Source organism: Astatotilapia calliptera, chromosome 14 (assembly GCF_900246225.1).
Source record: "Astatotilapia calliptera chromosome 14, fAstCal1.2, whole genome shotgun sequence".
Classification (NCBI taxonomy): domain Eukaryota; kingdom Metazoa; phylum Chordata; class Actinopteri; order Cichliformes; family Cichlidae; genus Astatotilapia; species Astatotilapia calliptera.
This window is the reverse complement of record NC_039315.1, coordinates 27,180,302-27,197,350: the sequence shown is the minus strand read 5'-3', so window position 1 is coordinate 27,197,350 and position 17,049 is coordinate 27,180,302. Positions and strand designations below refer to the sequence as shown.

Genomic DNA, 17,049 nt, shown 5'->3' with positions numbered 1-17,049 from the left:
CTACTCTTGACCAATCAACACGGTGTTGCTATGCTTCATCTGTTCACTGATTGGCCGATAAGCCTGTCATTTATTCATCAAGCCTTAAGGACAAGTGTGATTTGGGACCAAGAGTATCAACTCAAGATGATTCCCGTTTTTTCAGCGTTTGTGTTTTCCAGTTTTGCAATTTGGATGTTACTAATTGCACTGCAAATAAGTAGAACATCTAAGTTTTACAGTAACCGTGAATGTGTTTAGAAAAGAAAGGATGCTGTTGGAGGTTTTTCCCCTAAATGCGGCATACCTTTTAGCTAGTTTTCCATGTTGCGGCTTATAAAACGCTTTTGTTAAAGCACATAACAGTAAATATAAACAAAACTATATATTTAAAGAATCCCCATCATTTATAAATTCAGTCTGTAAAATCAAAACGGTTTACTGCGAACACGGAAGTAGATAGGAGGGAATGCTCTCGCTCCGGCTGGAAGTTCCACTGCTCTCTGTGGCTTTCTAAACTCTGCTGGGCATCGTTGCGCGTCAAAACATTGCGTCTCTGCAGGACTTGCCAGGGCCAGAGAGGAGAGGAAATTTGCCTGGGAAGGAATGCGAAAGAGGTTTTAGGATTGGCACTGCCACGAGGAAAAACGAGGACGTGCCACATTTTCTAGGCTACGTGGAGGAGACCCGCATTTTCTTCCTTTCAAAGGTAAGATGATTTCGTCTGCGTTATTTTTCATCTCCGGTGCATTTGTTACTTATGGTTTTCACACTGCTCTCTTAACCCATTTCAAGCATCGACCTATTTATGCTCAACGCCTTTAACCAAGTCAACTTTTAACTGCAGACCCACGTGCTGTAAAATGACAATATAAAAGAAAAGTTTATGATGTCTTGCGTTGTTTACGTGCATTAGGTAACTGTTGCAGGTTTGTTCTTCCTGTTTGCTTTGCGGACGGGATGCTGAAGAGTTGCTCTCTGTGGTTACAGTATCTACTACAGTATCTAGTATTTTATTTATTATTAGGACACATGCTGTTTTTGTTGTGGCACTGCTGCACGTCTGCGCCATCATCCCCGTGCGCGCGCCCCCGGCCGTAGCGGTGCACGTCAGCAGTGATCGATGCGGGTTATCGTGTAATGTACGCTCACGTGATCACATGCTGACGACAATCACCTGCTAAAGTCACTGCGGATTTTAAAGCTTTAAAGGCGGTGTGTATGTGTGTGTGTGTGCGCGCGTGTGCGTGTGTGTGTGTGTGTGTGAGTGAGTGAGAGAGTCTTGCTGAGCCGAGGCATCCCCGCCATCTGTGCTCTGTGTGGTGGCTGAAGTTATGCCCCAGATAAAGTGCGCCACTGCCTGTGACCTGATTCATACACACATCCACACTGTAAACCCTCATGTTTTTACTTAGGTGTTACCTCAGGTGATGAGACACACATGACTGAGCCTCACCTGCAGGTGGGGGGTGCCTCATGTTAATCCCAGAAATCTAGTAAATAACGTCCGCGAGAGTTCATACGGAGGAGATGAAGATCGGGAACCCCATATCGAGGCACAGCCTTGTTTTCCACTGTTTGCGATCTATTTTCATTGCAGCGTGCGCACGCACATCCCTAATGATTCTGTGGGGGCTCGATACCCAGGGATCGAAGAGGAGGGTCAGAGTTGCAGGCCTTGAAAGATGATCCTGCCCGGACGAAAGTTGTGCACATTGTGTTATGCCTGCAATTGGCCAGGTTTGACTTACAGGAAGAGCTTTAGAAATAACATCTACACATCAAGCACATGAAACCAAGCCAAAGAGGGGCAGGAGAGCAGCTGCATGCATATGTGTAAGAGTCTGAGAAGCAGGAGCATCACTTCCATCAATGTGGTTTAATGAGATGGTGGGAGTAGTCAGTGATGTCATGCTGCTGTAAGCTGTGTGGCCTCTGTGTAACAGTGAATGGAGAGCAAGATGAAAGTACACAAAGTACAGAAATCGTGACGGTGCAGCTCGTGGGCAGCAGCGAATCATCCAACACCACCTCTTCCCTTTTTTCTTCACCCTTCCCTTCAACCCTCTGTCCAAGTCATTTTCACCTGGCATCGCTTCCCCCCCCCCCTCTGGTTTTCTCCTGCGCGATCACTGTCAGAGACAGCAGCAGCAGCATCAGTGTGTTACATAACAAAGGTTGTTTTTTTTGTTTGGATACAAGGGCCCTTTTGGCTGGTGAGACTCGCTGCACGTAGCCTTTTGTGATGACACCCAGAAATGACCAGAATGGACAACTCGGTGACCTCGAACGACCCGTGGCGGATCAGAGAGGCATAGAGTCAGATGAAGGAGTAGATAAACTTGGGTTTTCTTTCTGACATTTACGCCACCGGAGCCTGTCTGGATGGCTGCGATCAGCTCTTCCAGTCATCTGATCATTTATGCAATTTGTTTTGTTTTGGTTTTTTTTCCTGCCAGAGAGGTTTTATTAGTGCAAACATTTTGCGTCAGCAGTTTCTCTGAACGTCAGCATCCCGCAGACAATGCTGCTTTTGCAAAAATGACTTACAAGCATGTCCACCCACCAGCATGAGTGTTGTTCTGTTTTGGGAAGCTGTTTGAAAATGTCAAACACCGTCACTCTCAACCCCTCGAACAGCTTCACTACGTCTTTTTTTTCATCTGTTTAATTTGGTTCTCCAGCTTGTGCCTGCTTTCACTCTTTGATGTATTCCTGTGTGGTTATTTTGTACGTATTCTGTATGTTTTTATTATTCATCATTCCTCCATAAGAAAATATCTTAGCTGTTCTAAAGCCTTCACCATACTCTAGATTTAATTTAGTAAGCACAAAACCACAAACATCTGCCACTGACACTGTTAAAGGACAATATCAGCTTAATTTGTTTCCAGCCTTGTGGTTCACTTATTAAAGGAAAACAAAAAATCGAACCAAGCCTTCTATAACCCCTCTTGTGTCTCTATAATTTTACCAAACTGTAATCATCAAATTCCTACATCTGATAGAGGTTAGGATCATTTCAGTTCTTCTGCTCATTAGATTTCCAGTTTATTGGTCTTTTAAAGATGATTAATTAGTCTTTAATAATAATATGTTTTTTTTGTTTAGCACATTTTTAAAGTGCACAAATTGCTTCACAGTTTGGATAAAACATACATGAGAAAAGTGTTTGTGTAGTACATGAAAATACAGAGTCAGATGTATGGTTATCCAGCTTCTCAAGCATACTCTTACTTCCATACACACATTAAATGTGAACTATAGCCAAAGGTAAAATAATTAGTAAATAGTAAATTAGTACTAGTCGCTGGTTAGTAGAGGATGCACTTTGTCTGAAACAATGGCCACATCATTTTACCTTTTAAATATAAATACATAAGGCCTCAGTCACACAGGGCTAGAGACTGGTCAGCAACTCCCGGGAAACTACTGATTGCTAGGGAAAAATGGTTATTCCTAACAGGTGAGTGGGTTCTGGTAGTTGCTAGGTGATATTGGTTGTGATTGCGGCACTAGCTGCTGAACGGACATCTTTTTTTCTTTTTTTACATTAGTGGCGGATCATGGAGCCTCACAATAGTTCCAAAAGTTAGCAACATATGCTAGCTGCGCCATAGAAATATAGCAGCAGATAGGTTTGAGATGCTGTTTTAAGAAGTTAAAAAAGAAGTCTGTTTAATCAGCACACATTCAAACTGCCTGCTAAGCACTTGGGGTAGCTATTTGAAGGTTACATGACCCAGTGGAACGACCGCGAATTCTGAACCAGTCATGACTCACGCAGGGACTCACTAGCAGATTGTGGTCACCTAAGTTAGCATGAAAAACAACAGCTTGTCTCCAAACAGCCTTCAGCTACTTGCTGAGTCGTAATAAGACTGAAAAGTGCGACAAAAAAACCTTACTGCTGCTACCAACACATTTCAGAAGCTTTGAAGTCAAACAGTCCGTTTCCAGTTTGTGTCACGCTTCAGCTTTCGCAAACATTATTTACCAAGTGGTTGCAGACAAGTCAGCAACTGTAGCAATCTGCTAGCAACCAGGTTAATCCCAGGGATGGTTTTGGTGCAGAGCCTGCACCATCAATGTGGGAAATACCAGTTGGGAAATAAATATTTTTCTCTAGCAGCCAGAGGTTGTCAGGGGCTTGCCAACTAGGCATCTCAACCCCCCCTAAAAAAAGGCAAGTACTGTTTGGGCTCTAGCAGTAGTAGACTCTAGAGTCTTGTTTTGTCTATTGTAAAAAAAAAAAAAAGTTGGTTATTTAACTAATGAAACTAACTAAATCTCACATTTGGTGAGCTTCAACCAGACAATGTGGGTGTAATTTTCTGAAGGCTTTACAAATACTCCAGCCTTGGCACATTCCCCTCCTGTCACTGCACTGATTTCAATCTAAAGCCACTGACATGGACTTGTACACAGTTAAGGCTGACATTAAGTGATCTTTCATCAGAGAGATTATACACAAAGAGACCTCCACGTGGATTAAATATGGCCTATGAGTAGATGCATAGCATTGCCTGTATAATCCTGCCCCTGAAAATCAGCCCACAAGGGCACTTTAATATCATAGCATGCTATACGTCAACAATAGCTGGAACAGCATCCCACAGAGCCTTTTTCTGGCACCTGATCCATGTATCATATTTTCACTTCATGCATTCAGCTGGTCCTTTCAGACTGAGTGATTTGCAACAAATGCTGCTGCAGAGGCTTAAAAGCAGAAGCTTAAATTTAATGGAATTAAATTTGAAGCCCAAGGTTGAAGCTTACACTCCTACGTGAGACTAATTACTCAGCTGTAATCTGGCAGCTTTGTGAAAAATTTCTTAATTGATTGATTATTTGGTCTGTAATTTGGTTTGAAAATGGTAAAAGCAAACAAACAAACGTGAGTTTGTGGGTGCAGCAGTCATTCCAGTTGGATAATCTGTACCTGTGTCCATTTGTTGATTCTGTACATCAGGACTTAACGTTTTGAACAAGTGTTGGAGGACTGGATGATGCATAAACTTTGTGAGAGGATGAAACGTGCTTTGGGTAAAACATCAGTCTGTATGTGTGTGTGTCAGGGGTCAGCTCTGACAACTGTACTGAATGTGTCTTTGTGCCCCAATCCCACGCTGCTGGCATCGTGTCAGAGGAGAGAAAACAAGGGCACATCTCATTGCCTTATTTATTTATATCCCCCTCCCAGTCCTTCCCATCAGCACTCGAGCCTTTATCAGCCTCGCGCTGACACTAAAAACAATCATATTGCAGAGCAGCAACGTAAAGAGGCGCCTCTCTCACTCTCAGCTCGTTATTTTGTGTGTCCTCAGTTCACAGAGGCCTCCTGTTCCCAATCACTATTTTATTCGTTTTTCCAGATGGTTGGGTAAAGACAGACAGGAAAGCGTGGAGACATAGAGACAGATTGTAAAGGTGAACAACTAAAAAAAAGGATTGCGTTCAATAACCCATAGAAAGGATAGTAGTTAAAGGGGAGACTGTGAAAGTTGCATATTGTTATGGAGGTGTTAAGCAGCACAGGGGAATAAAACAAGATTGCTTTTGGGATTGATAGGGTTTGTTTTGCAGCAGAGCTGCAGTGCTGAAATCACAATTAACGTTGCATTAAGCAATAAAACCTCAAAGATTATTACTGCATCAAAAGGTAGGCCTCTAACTATTGAGCTCTTCCTGTACAGTTAGTCTAAACACACTCCTGTCCTCTCTGCCCCTCAGCCCCTGGGATGGGTTCCTGGGTCAGCTCTCTAATCTTCTCAGTCACCAGGGCACACCAGCAGAAGTATTTTAAGGCCTCGATCCATTTGGATATCATGGAGCGAGCAGAGCGCAGTCCTCACAGTTGTGCTTGGCTAAGCAGATTATCTCTGCAGCCTCAGAGAGCGAGCAAGGACTGCTGCTGCCTGTGGGCACTGGCAAAGCTGGAGTCAGGCTTTGACTGCATGTTAACTGTGGGGAAGAAGTGGCTTTATTAATGACTAGTACCGAATACCTGTAAGATATATATGTTGTACATTTGTTGTTCTATGATATCTTCAGACATCTGACCTGCAATCGAAAACAGGAAAAGCACGAGGCAGTCCTGAAATCTGAGACGGGTTTTACAGCAGAAATAACCTAGCACTTCTAAACATTCGGATGTTAGTCATCTGAAATTAGCATTTAGCACTGCTGTAAAAGCAGCCTCACAGAGCCTGAGTTTAAACTTCTCTCAGCCTCAGGTACATCATGTAACAATGAAACAGCTTAATTTTCTCCTATAACAACAAAACAAAATGGTTCTTTATCAGAATCAGAATCAGAAAGGGTTTTATTGCCAAATGTTGAGCGGGTTTACAACATTAGGAAATTGCTGCGGTGCTTCAGTGCAAACATACTGTTATAAATTAGGCTTAAATAGACATGAAAATATAGTTCGAACCATTAAATAATTACTAGAAAATTCCAATATTTTTGAAAATAGAGTGTTTACTGAATTCTTGTATGCAAATTCAATATTAATTTGCATATATGTGTTTTAATTTGTATAATATTTGCTATATCTGGTCATTTCTTTTCATTTTATTGCTCAAAAAATAAATGTTGCAACTTATTTTGGGTTTTTTAGTCTGAAGTCTCAAAAAGCCAAAAGTATCAAATATAATAGTAAGACAAGCATTTTCTCCTCTCTCCACCACTTCTGTCCAAGATGTCTCTAGTCTTGGACAGACGTTTTGCTTTACGTTGCTAGGCAGCAGGAGCCTCGAGTCCTTCAAAGGTTGTGGCCCCTGAATTGGGTCCAGGCTGCGAGTGATGACAAGTACACTCAAGTATGCATATTGAGTATATTATAACGTATTTTTAAAATTAAATTAGTATGCGCAGTAGTCTCAGTCTATGCATCCCTCTCCAGACACAGGTGACACATTCAAACCTAATAATACAAACAGTGTAACAGAATTAAATCCCATTTGCACTTAACATCACTATTTAATCTGAAATAAGCTGAACAGCACAAAATACTGTCAGTTTAAACAAATAATAAATAAACATTCTGCTTCGATTAAGGCATTTTTGCATCATCTGCAGCTCGTGGCCCCTCTTTTACCCACACTCGTGCTGAGAATGAGGCGACTGTCTTTATTTATTGAGCTTAACACCAGACTTTCAGTCTGAGAGTCGATAAATGTGTGAAAGGGGCTCAGCCCTGTAACACTTTTTGCACCTTCGTGGACTTCAAGTTCAGCCTTGTGATTGATGCAGTGAATGACGGTCAGGTTGGGGTGGATCTTTTTCACTAAGGCGTGTGGCTGCTCCTCTCTATCAGCAGCTGCTGCATTACTGGCAAAGTCAGCAGCCCTGGTCCACAGCTGCTTTTCATCTTTTGTGGGTAATTCTTCTGTCAGCAATCAGGCAGTAGGAGTATTTCTAACATTGTTAGTGAGTTTTCTGAATCAGCCCCTTTTTGTTTCTCTCTTTTTTAGTGAAAAGTAGTTTTGGGGATCATCCTGCACCGGGCATTGTCATGTCTGCTGTGATGGGATTGTGAACGCTGAACGTGAAAGTCATCCTCTAATATGATTGTTGTTTGTGCTGTGGACTGTTTCACGATGCAATGCTAAAATCAGATGGGGACTATAAATAATTTTGCAGAGGCAGGGACACAGGCTGGGGCAGTGAAATATATAATTATAAATATTCATTATACTCAGTATGGATACTAGTGTTTACTGTGTGCTTGTATCATGGTCAGTCACTGTCCTGCAGGCCCGTTGGTACATATTGGACAGCCGTGTGCCTCTTCTATAAGCATTTTTTAATTCAGACAGGTCATTAAGCAGTAACATATCTGATTTCACCAGTCAGCAGATGTTTTCCTAAAAAGTCCTGTAGTAGAAAAGCCAAGCTTCATCCGAAAACTGCCTTCAAACAAGGTAATAAATGGCTTACAGTAACACGTTATCAAATATTTACCAAAATGAGTCTTTGTCCCTGCTTTGGTGGCTCAAACGACCACTAAGGGTTCCTCAGGTCATTAATAATGCACACTGTCTTGTCCCACCATAGCTTTTTCAGGTTTTATGAGTTTCACAGATGCGACCCAGCTGGAGAATTCTCTCAACCCGCAGAGCAGTGATCACTTTATTCCCATCAGCACTTATGCACCTGTAGGTTGGGATTGAGGAGGCAGCTGTTACAGTCGCATGTCATCAGTAGTTGCACTTTTATCACCTCTCTGCGCTCAGGTGTTCACCTCCCGACCCACCGCCCACCACGGCCCTCACCTGTGTGTTGCGGTGCTTCCCCTGTGAGCCGACCTGGGCTGGCAGTCCCTTCTTGCACCGCCCGCCAACCCCGCCCATGGTCAGGATGACGCGCTCCAAGACCTTCCAGGCGTACCTGCCGAGCTGCCACCGGACCTACAGCTGCATCCACTGCCGAGCTCACCTAGCCAACCACGACGAGCTCATCTCAAAGGTATCCAACGGCAACAGTGGCGTGATTGCGCCCTGTGCTGCCATTCAGGCAGCTAATTATTGCAGGTAGATTCAGATTATTTACTGTTTTACTTCAGTTACACAGAAATAAAGACGATTGTTTAACAGCACTTAAAAGGACAAGTACTGAAAAAGCATAAAACAGGAAGAAAGGATGAAAATAAACAGCAGGCTGAACACCTGTACGCTTGTGTCAGCCACCACCTCACTATTGCCTGTGGGCGGATTAGGTTATGGATTAGGTTATAAGCTGGTTAGTGAATTGGATTATGAATGTGTTATCACTTTTTCCATGTGTGATTACGGAAACATGCTCACCTGTGTACTAAGGCCTTCTGCCTGTCGTAACACAGCTGGCTGAATTAAATATGTTTAATTTGGCGCGTCAGTGCGAGCTTTGGCCTTACTGTAAATAAAAGCCAGGTAAAGGTAGGCCTATTAAAACAGCAGTCAACCACGATGTTATCAGTAATAAACAGACCACACAGGCTTTAATATAAGCTCTTCCATGACATACGAGCACTATTGCAGTATAATAGCATGCTTATATAATCTTACAGAGTTTTTGCACTGTATGGACTAGTGGATTTTTCTCAGTCTTCTCATTTTTGTCTCATCTTGCCTCTGCAGTCGTTCCAGGGCAGCCAGGGCAGAGCCTACCTGTTCAACTCAGTGTGAGTATTGATTTAGGAATAAAAGCCAGTGCTCTTGTTGCATTTCAGTCTACCTGTAGGCACAAGGCGTCGCAGGAAACCTGCATGCTGGACTTGAACAGGAAGCAGATGATGTGCCAGGTTAATATTGGGGTGTGTTTGTTTTTGTTTTTTAAGGCCCCAGTGTAGATAGTGCCAGTTTGTGCCTCAGAGCGGTGTTATTACTGGCTGAATTGAGTGTGAAAATGATGCTGCTGCAAAGCCTGGTGGCCTGTCAGTGCACCCTCTGTGCAACACCCTCTGTGCACATTATGCACAACATCTTTCACACTTCTTTTTTAAAATATTTTCTCTTTGTCTTTGCTTTGTCTCTTTCTCTCAGGGTAAATGTTGGGTGTGGCCCTGCAGAGGAGAGAGTTCTGCTCACGGGCCTGCACGCTGTAGCAGATATCTACTGTGAGAACTGCAAAACGACCCTTGGCTGGAAATACGTAAGTACCACAAACCACATCCAAGTTTAGGGGCGACAAGCTGAGAGTTTGTTATTATAGCGTACTCTTATTTTATTTGTACCCTAATTATATTTAGACTCCAGTTAATTACTGGGGTATAATTTGGTTCTTTCTGTATTTTATACCTCTTTCTAATCTGATTTTACTACAGATCTGAGGGAAACATATTGACACATTGATATAAGGACTAAAAGTACAATAAATTATCATGCAGTCAATTAAACTACCAGGCAGCATATTGAATGAATAAGATTGCATTCAATTTTTGTTATAAAACAGCCTTGCATTACACCGATAAATGGACACACTCTGTTACATAATGTGGATATAATGCCAGGTTGTGTGTGTCTGATGTTTCGCAATAGAAAAACAAACTCAGGAAAAACAGAAAACAAACAGGTGGAAGGTTTTAGATTTTGCTATAAAAAGAGAGACTGTGGACTTGGTTGGTGCGATGGTTAGCACTGCTCTCCTGGTTCAGACCTCTACGTTTGTGAGTTCTTTCTGTATGAAGTTTGCATTTTCTCCCGTAGCCTGCATTGATTTACTCCCAATTTCCTACCACAGTCCAAAGGCATGAATGTTGTGGTAATTACTGATTCTAAATTGGCCACGGATGTGAGGTAGTTTAAATGCTGTATGATTGTATAGTAAAATGTGATCTGGAATTTAAAACCATTCGAGCAGTTAATAAGTCTAGAAGACTTCCCAATTCAAGTGCATAATCCTAGCTATGGTGGCCACTGTGGGGAAACCTAGTTTAGCCACCATTCATACTGTATGTAGTGAGTATAGGCTGTCACTTTTTGCCTCAGTTCTCAATATGCCAGAAGTTTACCTCTGTTTACGCTTTAATAGGCTGTAAAACTTTGACTACTTCTGACCAACGACAGTGATACCGAGTTGAGTTATTGGCTGATATCCTGAACCTTTCTGTCTGTAAGGCTGCTGTTTTTGCCGTCTTTAGCTCATGTTAGCCTCTGTTAGCCCCTATTAGCTTCTCTTAACTGCTGTTAGCCAGCATTAGTGAAACTTTCTTTGCAGAGGAGCTAACATTGTTTGACTTTAATAAACTCTATTTAAAGAATGTAATCAAACTTTACCTGAGTTCAGGTGTCATTTTTAGGGCATCTGAGCTTAACATGAGCTGGGATAATGTTAAATTATAACCAGCTGTTGTTGTTTAGCTAGCTTGGCTCATTGTCAGCTGTCCGGAGATGGGAGGTTTGAATGTCTAATCTCCTGACGATAAGTAATTGTGTCAATGTTGGGAATAAGTAAGCATCTTAATGCAGGCTTTCGTGTATTAAAACCCTGACTTCAGTTCACGAGATGAGGATGATGTGGAAATGAGGGAGGAGAAAAAATAATGAGAAGGAGATGATGAAAGCGTGCAAATACAAATGTGAAATGGACATAAATAGTTTGAAGGAGCTATTTGTGATCTATAAATTAAAAGCCACATACATAAAACAGGATTAGGCCACTGTAGACACTGTATTCAAGATGGTGGTACAACAATGGTCATACAATCCAGCATGCACTTCTGTGTGCTTTTATTGGATTATTTCCGTGTCTATGTGAATGCATCAGTTTCTTTATTTACTCACCGATTGATTTATAGTTATTATTCCAACATTTTTTAATCTATTAAATAAGCTCAAAAACTTAACTGACTGTATCTTTAAATAAATGTGACTTGGGTACCAAAAAAACAGCTGAACGTCACTTTTGAACTTTCCAGAGTTTTTTTTCCTTCTTATCCTCAATAGAGTTTCCACATTTACTCCGGCTGTTCCAGCATCCAGCTACCTGGAAAATCTACCAATAGCTCTGCTAGGAAACACAAACACAAAGTTCTCTTCTTTTTGTTTTGGTTGCACAATCGAGCCTTTATTTTCCTCAGTGGCTAACGGTCTTACATAATGACATCAAGAATTGGAGGCAACAGGCCTAAACACTGAAGATGTCATTATTCTGTAACCACTACACTGTGCAGTTAATGTTCACGTCATAAAAAGAAGCAAAAGCATTGCCCCTTGAAGGTTCGGAGTATAGGACTTTAATAGAAGTCTGGGTTGTTGATGGTTCAACAGAAGACTTTTCCCCTTTGTTAATCAAACAGAAGCTTTACATGGAAAAGTAGTTTCTTTAGGAATCTTTTATCTAGTTTAAAATAGACTCAGATTTGATTGGAACCGTTTTTGAGTTTAAAACACATGTAGAGTTGAAGCGTCTGTAAAGCAGTGATATTGTATGTCAAAATACATGTGCGGTATGTTTTTAGGACAGGCAGTTTTTTAGGTCACATGTCAGTGAGAACCTAAACAGGATCCACACGTTAGCAGTCTTCGTATGTCAACAGAGCATGTGCATTTGTCCATGGTGAACCCTGGAAGTGAGAGTTTACATTATAGGGCATGTGGCTACATCCCTGAAGAGTTCAACCAAACATGTGCACGCAGTATCCTTTTTCTGAGAAAGGTCCATTGACCAGAACTCTTTGCTTAACCTCTAACTTTAACATTCACGACTACCTCTATAACCTTAGACCTTATTCTTTAACCTCTCCGCCTAAAAAAGTACCCTCCTTATGGCACATGTTAAACACCTGGTATACCAGCTACAGAAGTAGCTCCATCTCTCAGTAGTTTCTATTCCTGTCAGGACCTCACAAGGCAGAGAAAACAGAGGTCACATGTATGCAAAAGCGTGCAGGCACTAGATGGGGCTTAAAGGAGAGCTTCCATTAATATCCTTTGCCGGCAGCAGTGTAGATTTTCTGCAGTGTTCAAAGTTCTATTGAGAGGCTTGACCTACTGCACTTCTACACCGAGAAATCTGATAGCATGCCTCTGCAGGTCTGAACCAAAATAGCCAAAGACAAAACAAGGTACAGGCGATCGTAAAAGAACATTTGTATCGGCCTACACCGTGACACAACTCAGAGGGTCTCACAGTGAGTGAATGTCCTGCACAGAAAGCAGAATATTACTGTTTTGTGACACGTTTAACAATAATCAACTCTTTCTTTGGAACATCAGATGGATAAAAACAGCTTTCCATACTTTTCAAAATAAGAGCTGTGCTAAAAGGATTTCATCAATGGCTGATTGAGACATGCCTTCAGTGACGTCAACATGTTTGCAATGGCCTCACTAATTTTAAGCAAATGAAGTAAAATAAAAGACTATAATAAATGTCATTTTAGACATTAAGACAGAAGCACACACTAGAAAAGGCACACAATGGAGAACAAAGGGCTTGGGAGTAGTGCAAATGGCTTGGTCTGACTAGAGTGTGTATGTTATGGGCCTGAATGATGAAGGATACTCAGCCCATGGCTCAGATTGGTGAGGTGGGGTGTGGGTGGATAGTGTTTGGTGACAGTCGGAATTGTCCAAGGGAAGAAGCTGTTTCAGTGTACAGTTGAGAATGATGCAAATGCCATTAGTATGTACTTACAAACTGGTAGCTTATCCAATAGAGAAATTAGCCAAGATCTAGGTCATAGATCCCCACTGGTTGATGACTGGTTGGCAAACCGATTGCTGAGTGGTCGCTGGAGTTTGGTTGCTGTTGCTTGGTGAACTTGTTCGAAAAAAAGGGGGCTGTATCAGAAATCCTCTTCTTGCTTTGGCCGCCTGTCGTTTGCATGGAAGATGCCGATTTGTCTGCAAACATTGCTAACTTGCCACGGAGTGGTAGTGAAATGCAAAGTGCAATCTGAACTGGAAACAGAGAACGTTCAGCTTCTTTGCCAGTTGAAGATGGACGTTCTCTTTCACAGTTTCACTGTCACTTTGAGAGTGTTTGCAGTGTCTATCCAAGCCTCCCTCAACCACTTGTCAAGGGAGTGGCTGATCACTCATTAGCTAGACTAGCGACCAATCTAGCAAGTGTTTCCATAGCAACAGACATCAACCTCATGTAACCAGTCAGGGAATGCTAATTTTTCCCCAACTTCCCCAATTGGCCATTGCCAGTTTGAAAATTTAGGCTTACATACTGCCTTTCTACTCTGGAGAGCACTCAGACAGTCTTTCTACTACAAATGTCATTGACCCATTCAATCTCTCAGTCACACATTCATGCAGCATTTCTATTCAGTATGTTGCCCAAGGATACTTTGGCATGCGGACTGGACAGTGGTAGATAACCCACTGTACCACAATAGCCATTGGCTGAGACCTTAAGCATTTATCTGGCTCAAATCTTTTTGCCATTTCTGGACTCTTTTTGGCCGAGTTCCCAGCATTTCAGTAAGCTAGCCCAAGCATGCAGACTTCCTTTTTGAATGATAAAAGGATCAGTCAGCAAAGAGTCAGTGAACTGGATAATGGCAGAGGAAGAATGAGCTGCACAGTTACATACACGTTTGTGTGTTTACTTAGCTTACCAACACTGCAAGCCACTAATAATCTATGTAGCTAAGACTTGTACTCTGGTACTTTTTCTAAATCCATTCATATTTTCCTGAGGAATTTTGGATCACACACCCAAGCGAGGAAAAGCAAGCTTTAGCTTGCAGAGTTTGCCCTGCATTGGCTGCAGCCTGTGTTCATTTGGTGTCTCTACTGCTTAGAGACTCAGTCCTGCCAATGTAAGGCATGACAGTGCAGTCTGGTCAGGGTTTTGGATCTGCAGGCTCCTCTGCAGTGTTTAGTGACTGATTGTTATATAACCAGCTTCCCCGGAGCCAGGAGCAGAGACAGGCCAGGATTTTTGCACAGAACTGAAAAGACTGCATTAGCCTAATCTCCATATACATGCTGTTACATTTGAAATAAACGCAGCCTCTCTTGTCTTTTGTCCTCTGCCACTCCCTCCAGGAACATGCTTTTGAGAGCAGTCAAAAGTATAAAGAGGGCAAATTCATCATCGAGCTGGCCCACATGATCAAGGACAACGGCTGGGACTGAGGGGCGAGCAGCCGGGTGACAACCGCAGCGGAGGAGGAGGAGGGGAGGGACTGGGTAGAGGGTGGGAGCGGGGTCGTGTGTGGTGGGTGAGTGTGTGACTTTGGTTTGGCTGATTTACCATTAACCTTTGTAACTTACTACCCATCCCTCCCTATCACACCTCTCGATGTACACACACAAAAACACACGCGTCAAAGTCCCAGACATCCCAGTTTGACAGAGAGACGGACTAGGCAGGCTTGTACGCAGCTAGCAGGACTAGGTGACTGGCCAGCAACAGTATACGAGGCAAGATGTCTAATTTCTTTTTCTGAGCCTTTAAAAAAGACAGCCGCACTCCCTCTATACCTGCTAGGAGACGTCTCCACTGTGTGAAGTATTGTACCTTGTCTAATAATGACTTTAAAACCATTTGTTAACGGGAAATTTAGCCAGAACGAGACCGGGTGGCCCAGCCTTCAGGCGTTCGATGGCCTTGAATGAGGAGCTGACGAACGTCCACTCCGTCCCCGACGTAAAAGAGATGACCTAATATGATTATAGCAAATCCAGCTGATCGGGGCCATGCCAGCTGGGCCATTGATGAGGCCTGGCGCTAAGGCTTGGCACGGAGGCCCTAGCACATGGGGCGCTGAGTTGGGGATGAGGGGGTAGAGATTGCTACCCACTGGGCCTCTCACTCCAAATAGTGGGAGAGGGAAGGGTCCTGATCCATTTATGTTGAGGCTCTGATGGTTTCTGGCTGGGATCCACTCCATGTCATGCCAGTGATGCAGCTCAGGACGATCAGGGTGAGCCGAATGTGGAAGAGAGATAGAGATGGACAGCCACCAGCTTGTTCCAAAACCTCATAGGAATTTGCCCTCACAGCAGCAAAGCAGCTCTCCCGGGTTTTATTCATCCTTCAATACACCAAAGTCGTGTAAAGCGATCTGCTGATCGTTCCCCCAAGCTCGTCTGGTGTCCGCGGACCCATCGCTGAGACCACCTTTGTTACAGGACCAGACTGAATTGCAAAACGTAGGCACGTCTCAGGTCAGCACCTTTGGCCAGAGTTCCTAAAAGATTTGCAAACACTGTGAGCATCTTTCTGCTGCTTAGAGGAAGAGCAAAGGTGATGAGGCGATCAGTCAGATGCAAACACATTTGAAGAAGCCAACCAGCCAGTGGTTAGAGAGCAACTGGTTTCATGTGTCAAGAGAACATGAAAATATACTTTTAACCGAGTTATACATGACTGCAGATTTTCAGTCATCGCTCAAAGGCTCTCTTTCAGTCTGGGATGACTGCTGTTTAACTGCTGTTACCCTGATCGTTAACTAACTGTCCCTTGTTTAAAAAAGGAGAAACTAATGGGTAACATTTTGAAGCAATGTATGAGATTCACTTTTTTTCCTAAATGCGCCGACACATGATCTACCTAGCTTACTAAATACTCCTCATCCACTAAGGGTCTTGGATTAATCACAGTGCGAGGTAACCTTACTGGAAAGCGTTGCTCAGGTTCATTGATGCTAACTTTTCTTTGCTAAGGCCAGCATCCTACAAAACGAGCTAGGTGTGTTATTCTCCGATGGAAATGTATTGTTTTCAAATGAGAGAATCCATTACAGCTGCCTCCATCCCATGCAAATGCACTGTTAATGCATGCACGGTATAAAGTTTTCTGACTAGTTTTGTGCTAGAGATCCTCATGATGTTTGTTTTTTATTTTTTGGTGAAAAACAGCATTTTGTGCATATTAAAGTTCCAATTAAACCTTGTGCTGTAACTTGACACCTAGTCAGCTTCATCTCAGTCCGTTTGAGCTGTGAGATGTATCGCAGATTAAATGTGATCCTGGTTTAGAAAAGTAAAAATGAGTTGCTCTGTTTTGTCACAGACACAGTTTCCTGCGAACATTGCTCTAGAAGTTTCCCCGTAGGTGAAGAGTCCTTTTCAGTTACAACCAAACCTTAACGGTTAACTCTCGTCGGTAACTCTCACCGCTCAGTCTGAGGCTGCAGCGTTAAAAACCCAGCACTACCAAAGAACCCACCCATTAACAATAAATTGACCAAACAAAAGATTTCATTTTGCTTGGGCAAAGTGTTGCATAACAAGGGGTGTGCATATAGCTGAAAGCCAAGGTTGTGGATATCCTTTCTCTGTGATATATATATAATATACATACATGCATTACTTTGATTTTGTAAACAGATCTTAATATATGAATATATTCTATTTACTGTATTCATCATTCATGTCAACCTCTGTGTTACAGATTGTAAACAGTGTTAATGTATTGTGTTTTATCTATGATCCTTACGATGATGAATGAATATGATTTAGGTCATGTCATGCTTTCTCTCTGGTACCCCACATTGGCTGTACGATACTACTTTTTTTACTGAAAATGTTTCAATTTTAATGTCTTTTTTAAAGGAGGATGCTGATGTTGACTATATATCATTGGATCTTCATCTAATAAAATGCATCACGGTATCTGTAA

General features: G+C 42.4%; 1 protein-coding gene across 1 annotated transcript; it reads left to right on the top strand.

Annotated features, from left to right (window-relative positions):
• Nucleotides 1-98: 98 nt before the first annotated feature.
• On the top strand, nt 99-17,049 carry ypel2b (yippee-like 2b). The gene is made up of 5 exons (XM_026191878.1): nt 99-688; nt 8,220-8,451; nt 9,102-9,145; nt 9,507-9,615; nt 14,469-17,049. The coding sequence occupies exons 2-5, from the start codon at nt 8,335-8,337 to the stop codon at nt 14,556-14,558; spliced, it is 360 nt and encodes a 119-aa protein (XP_026047663.1). The 5' UTR covers nt 99-688; nt 8,220-8,334; the 3' UTR covers nt 14,559-17,049.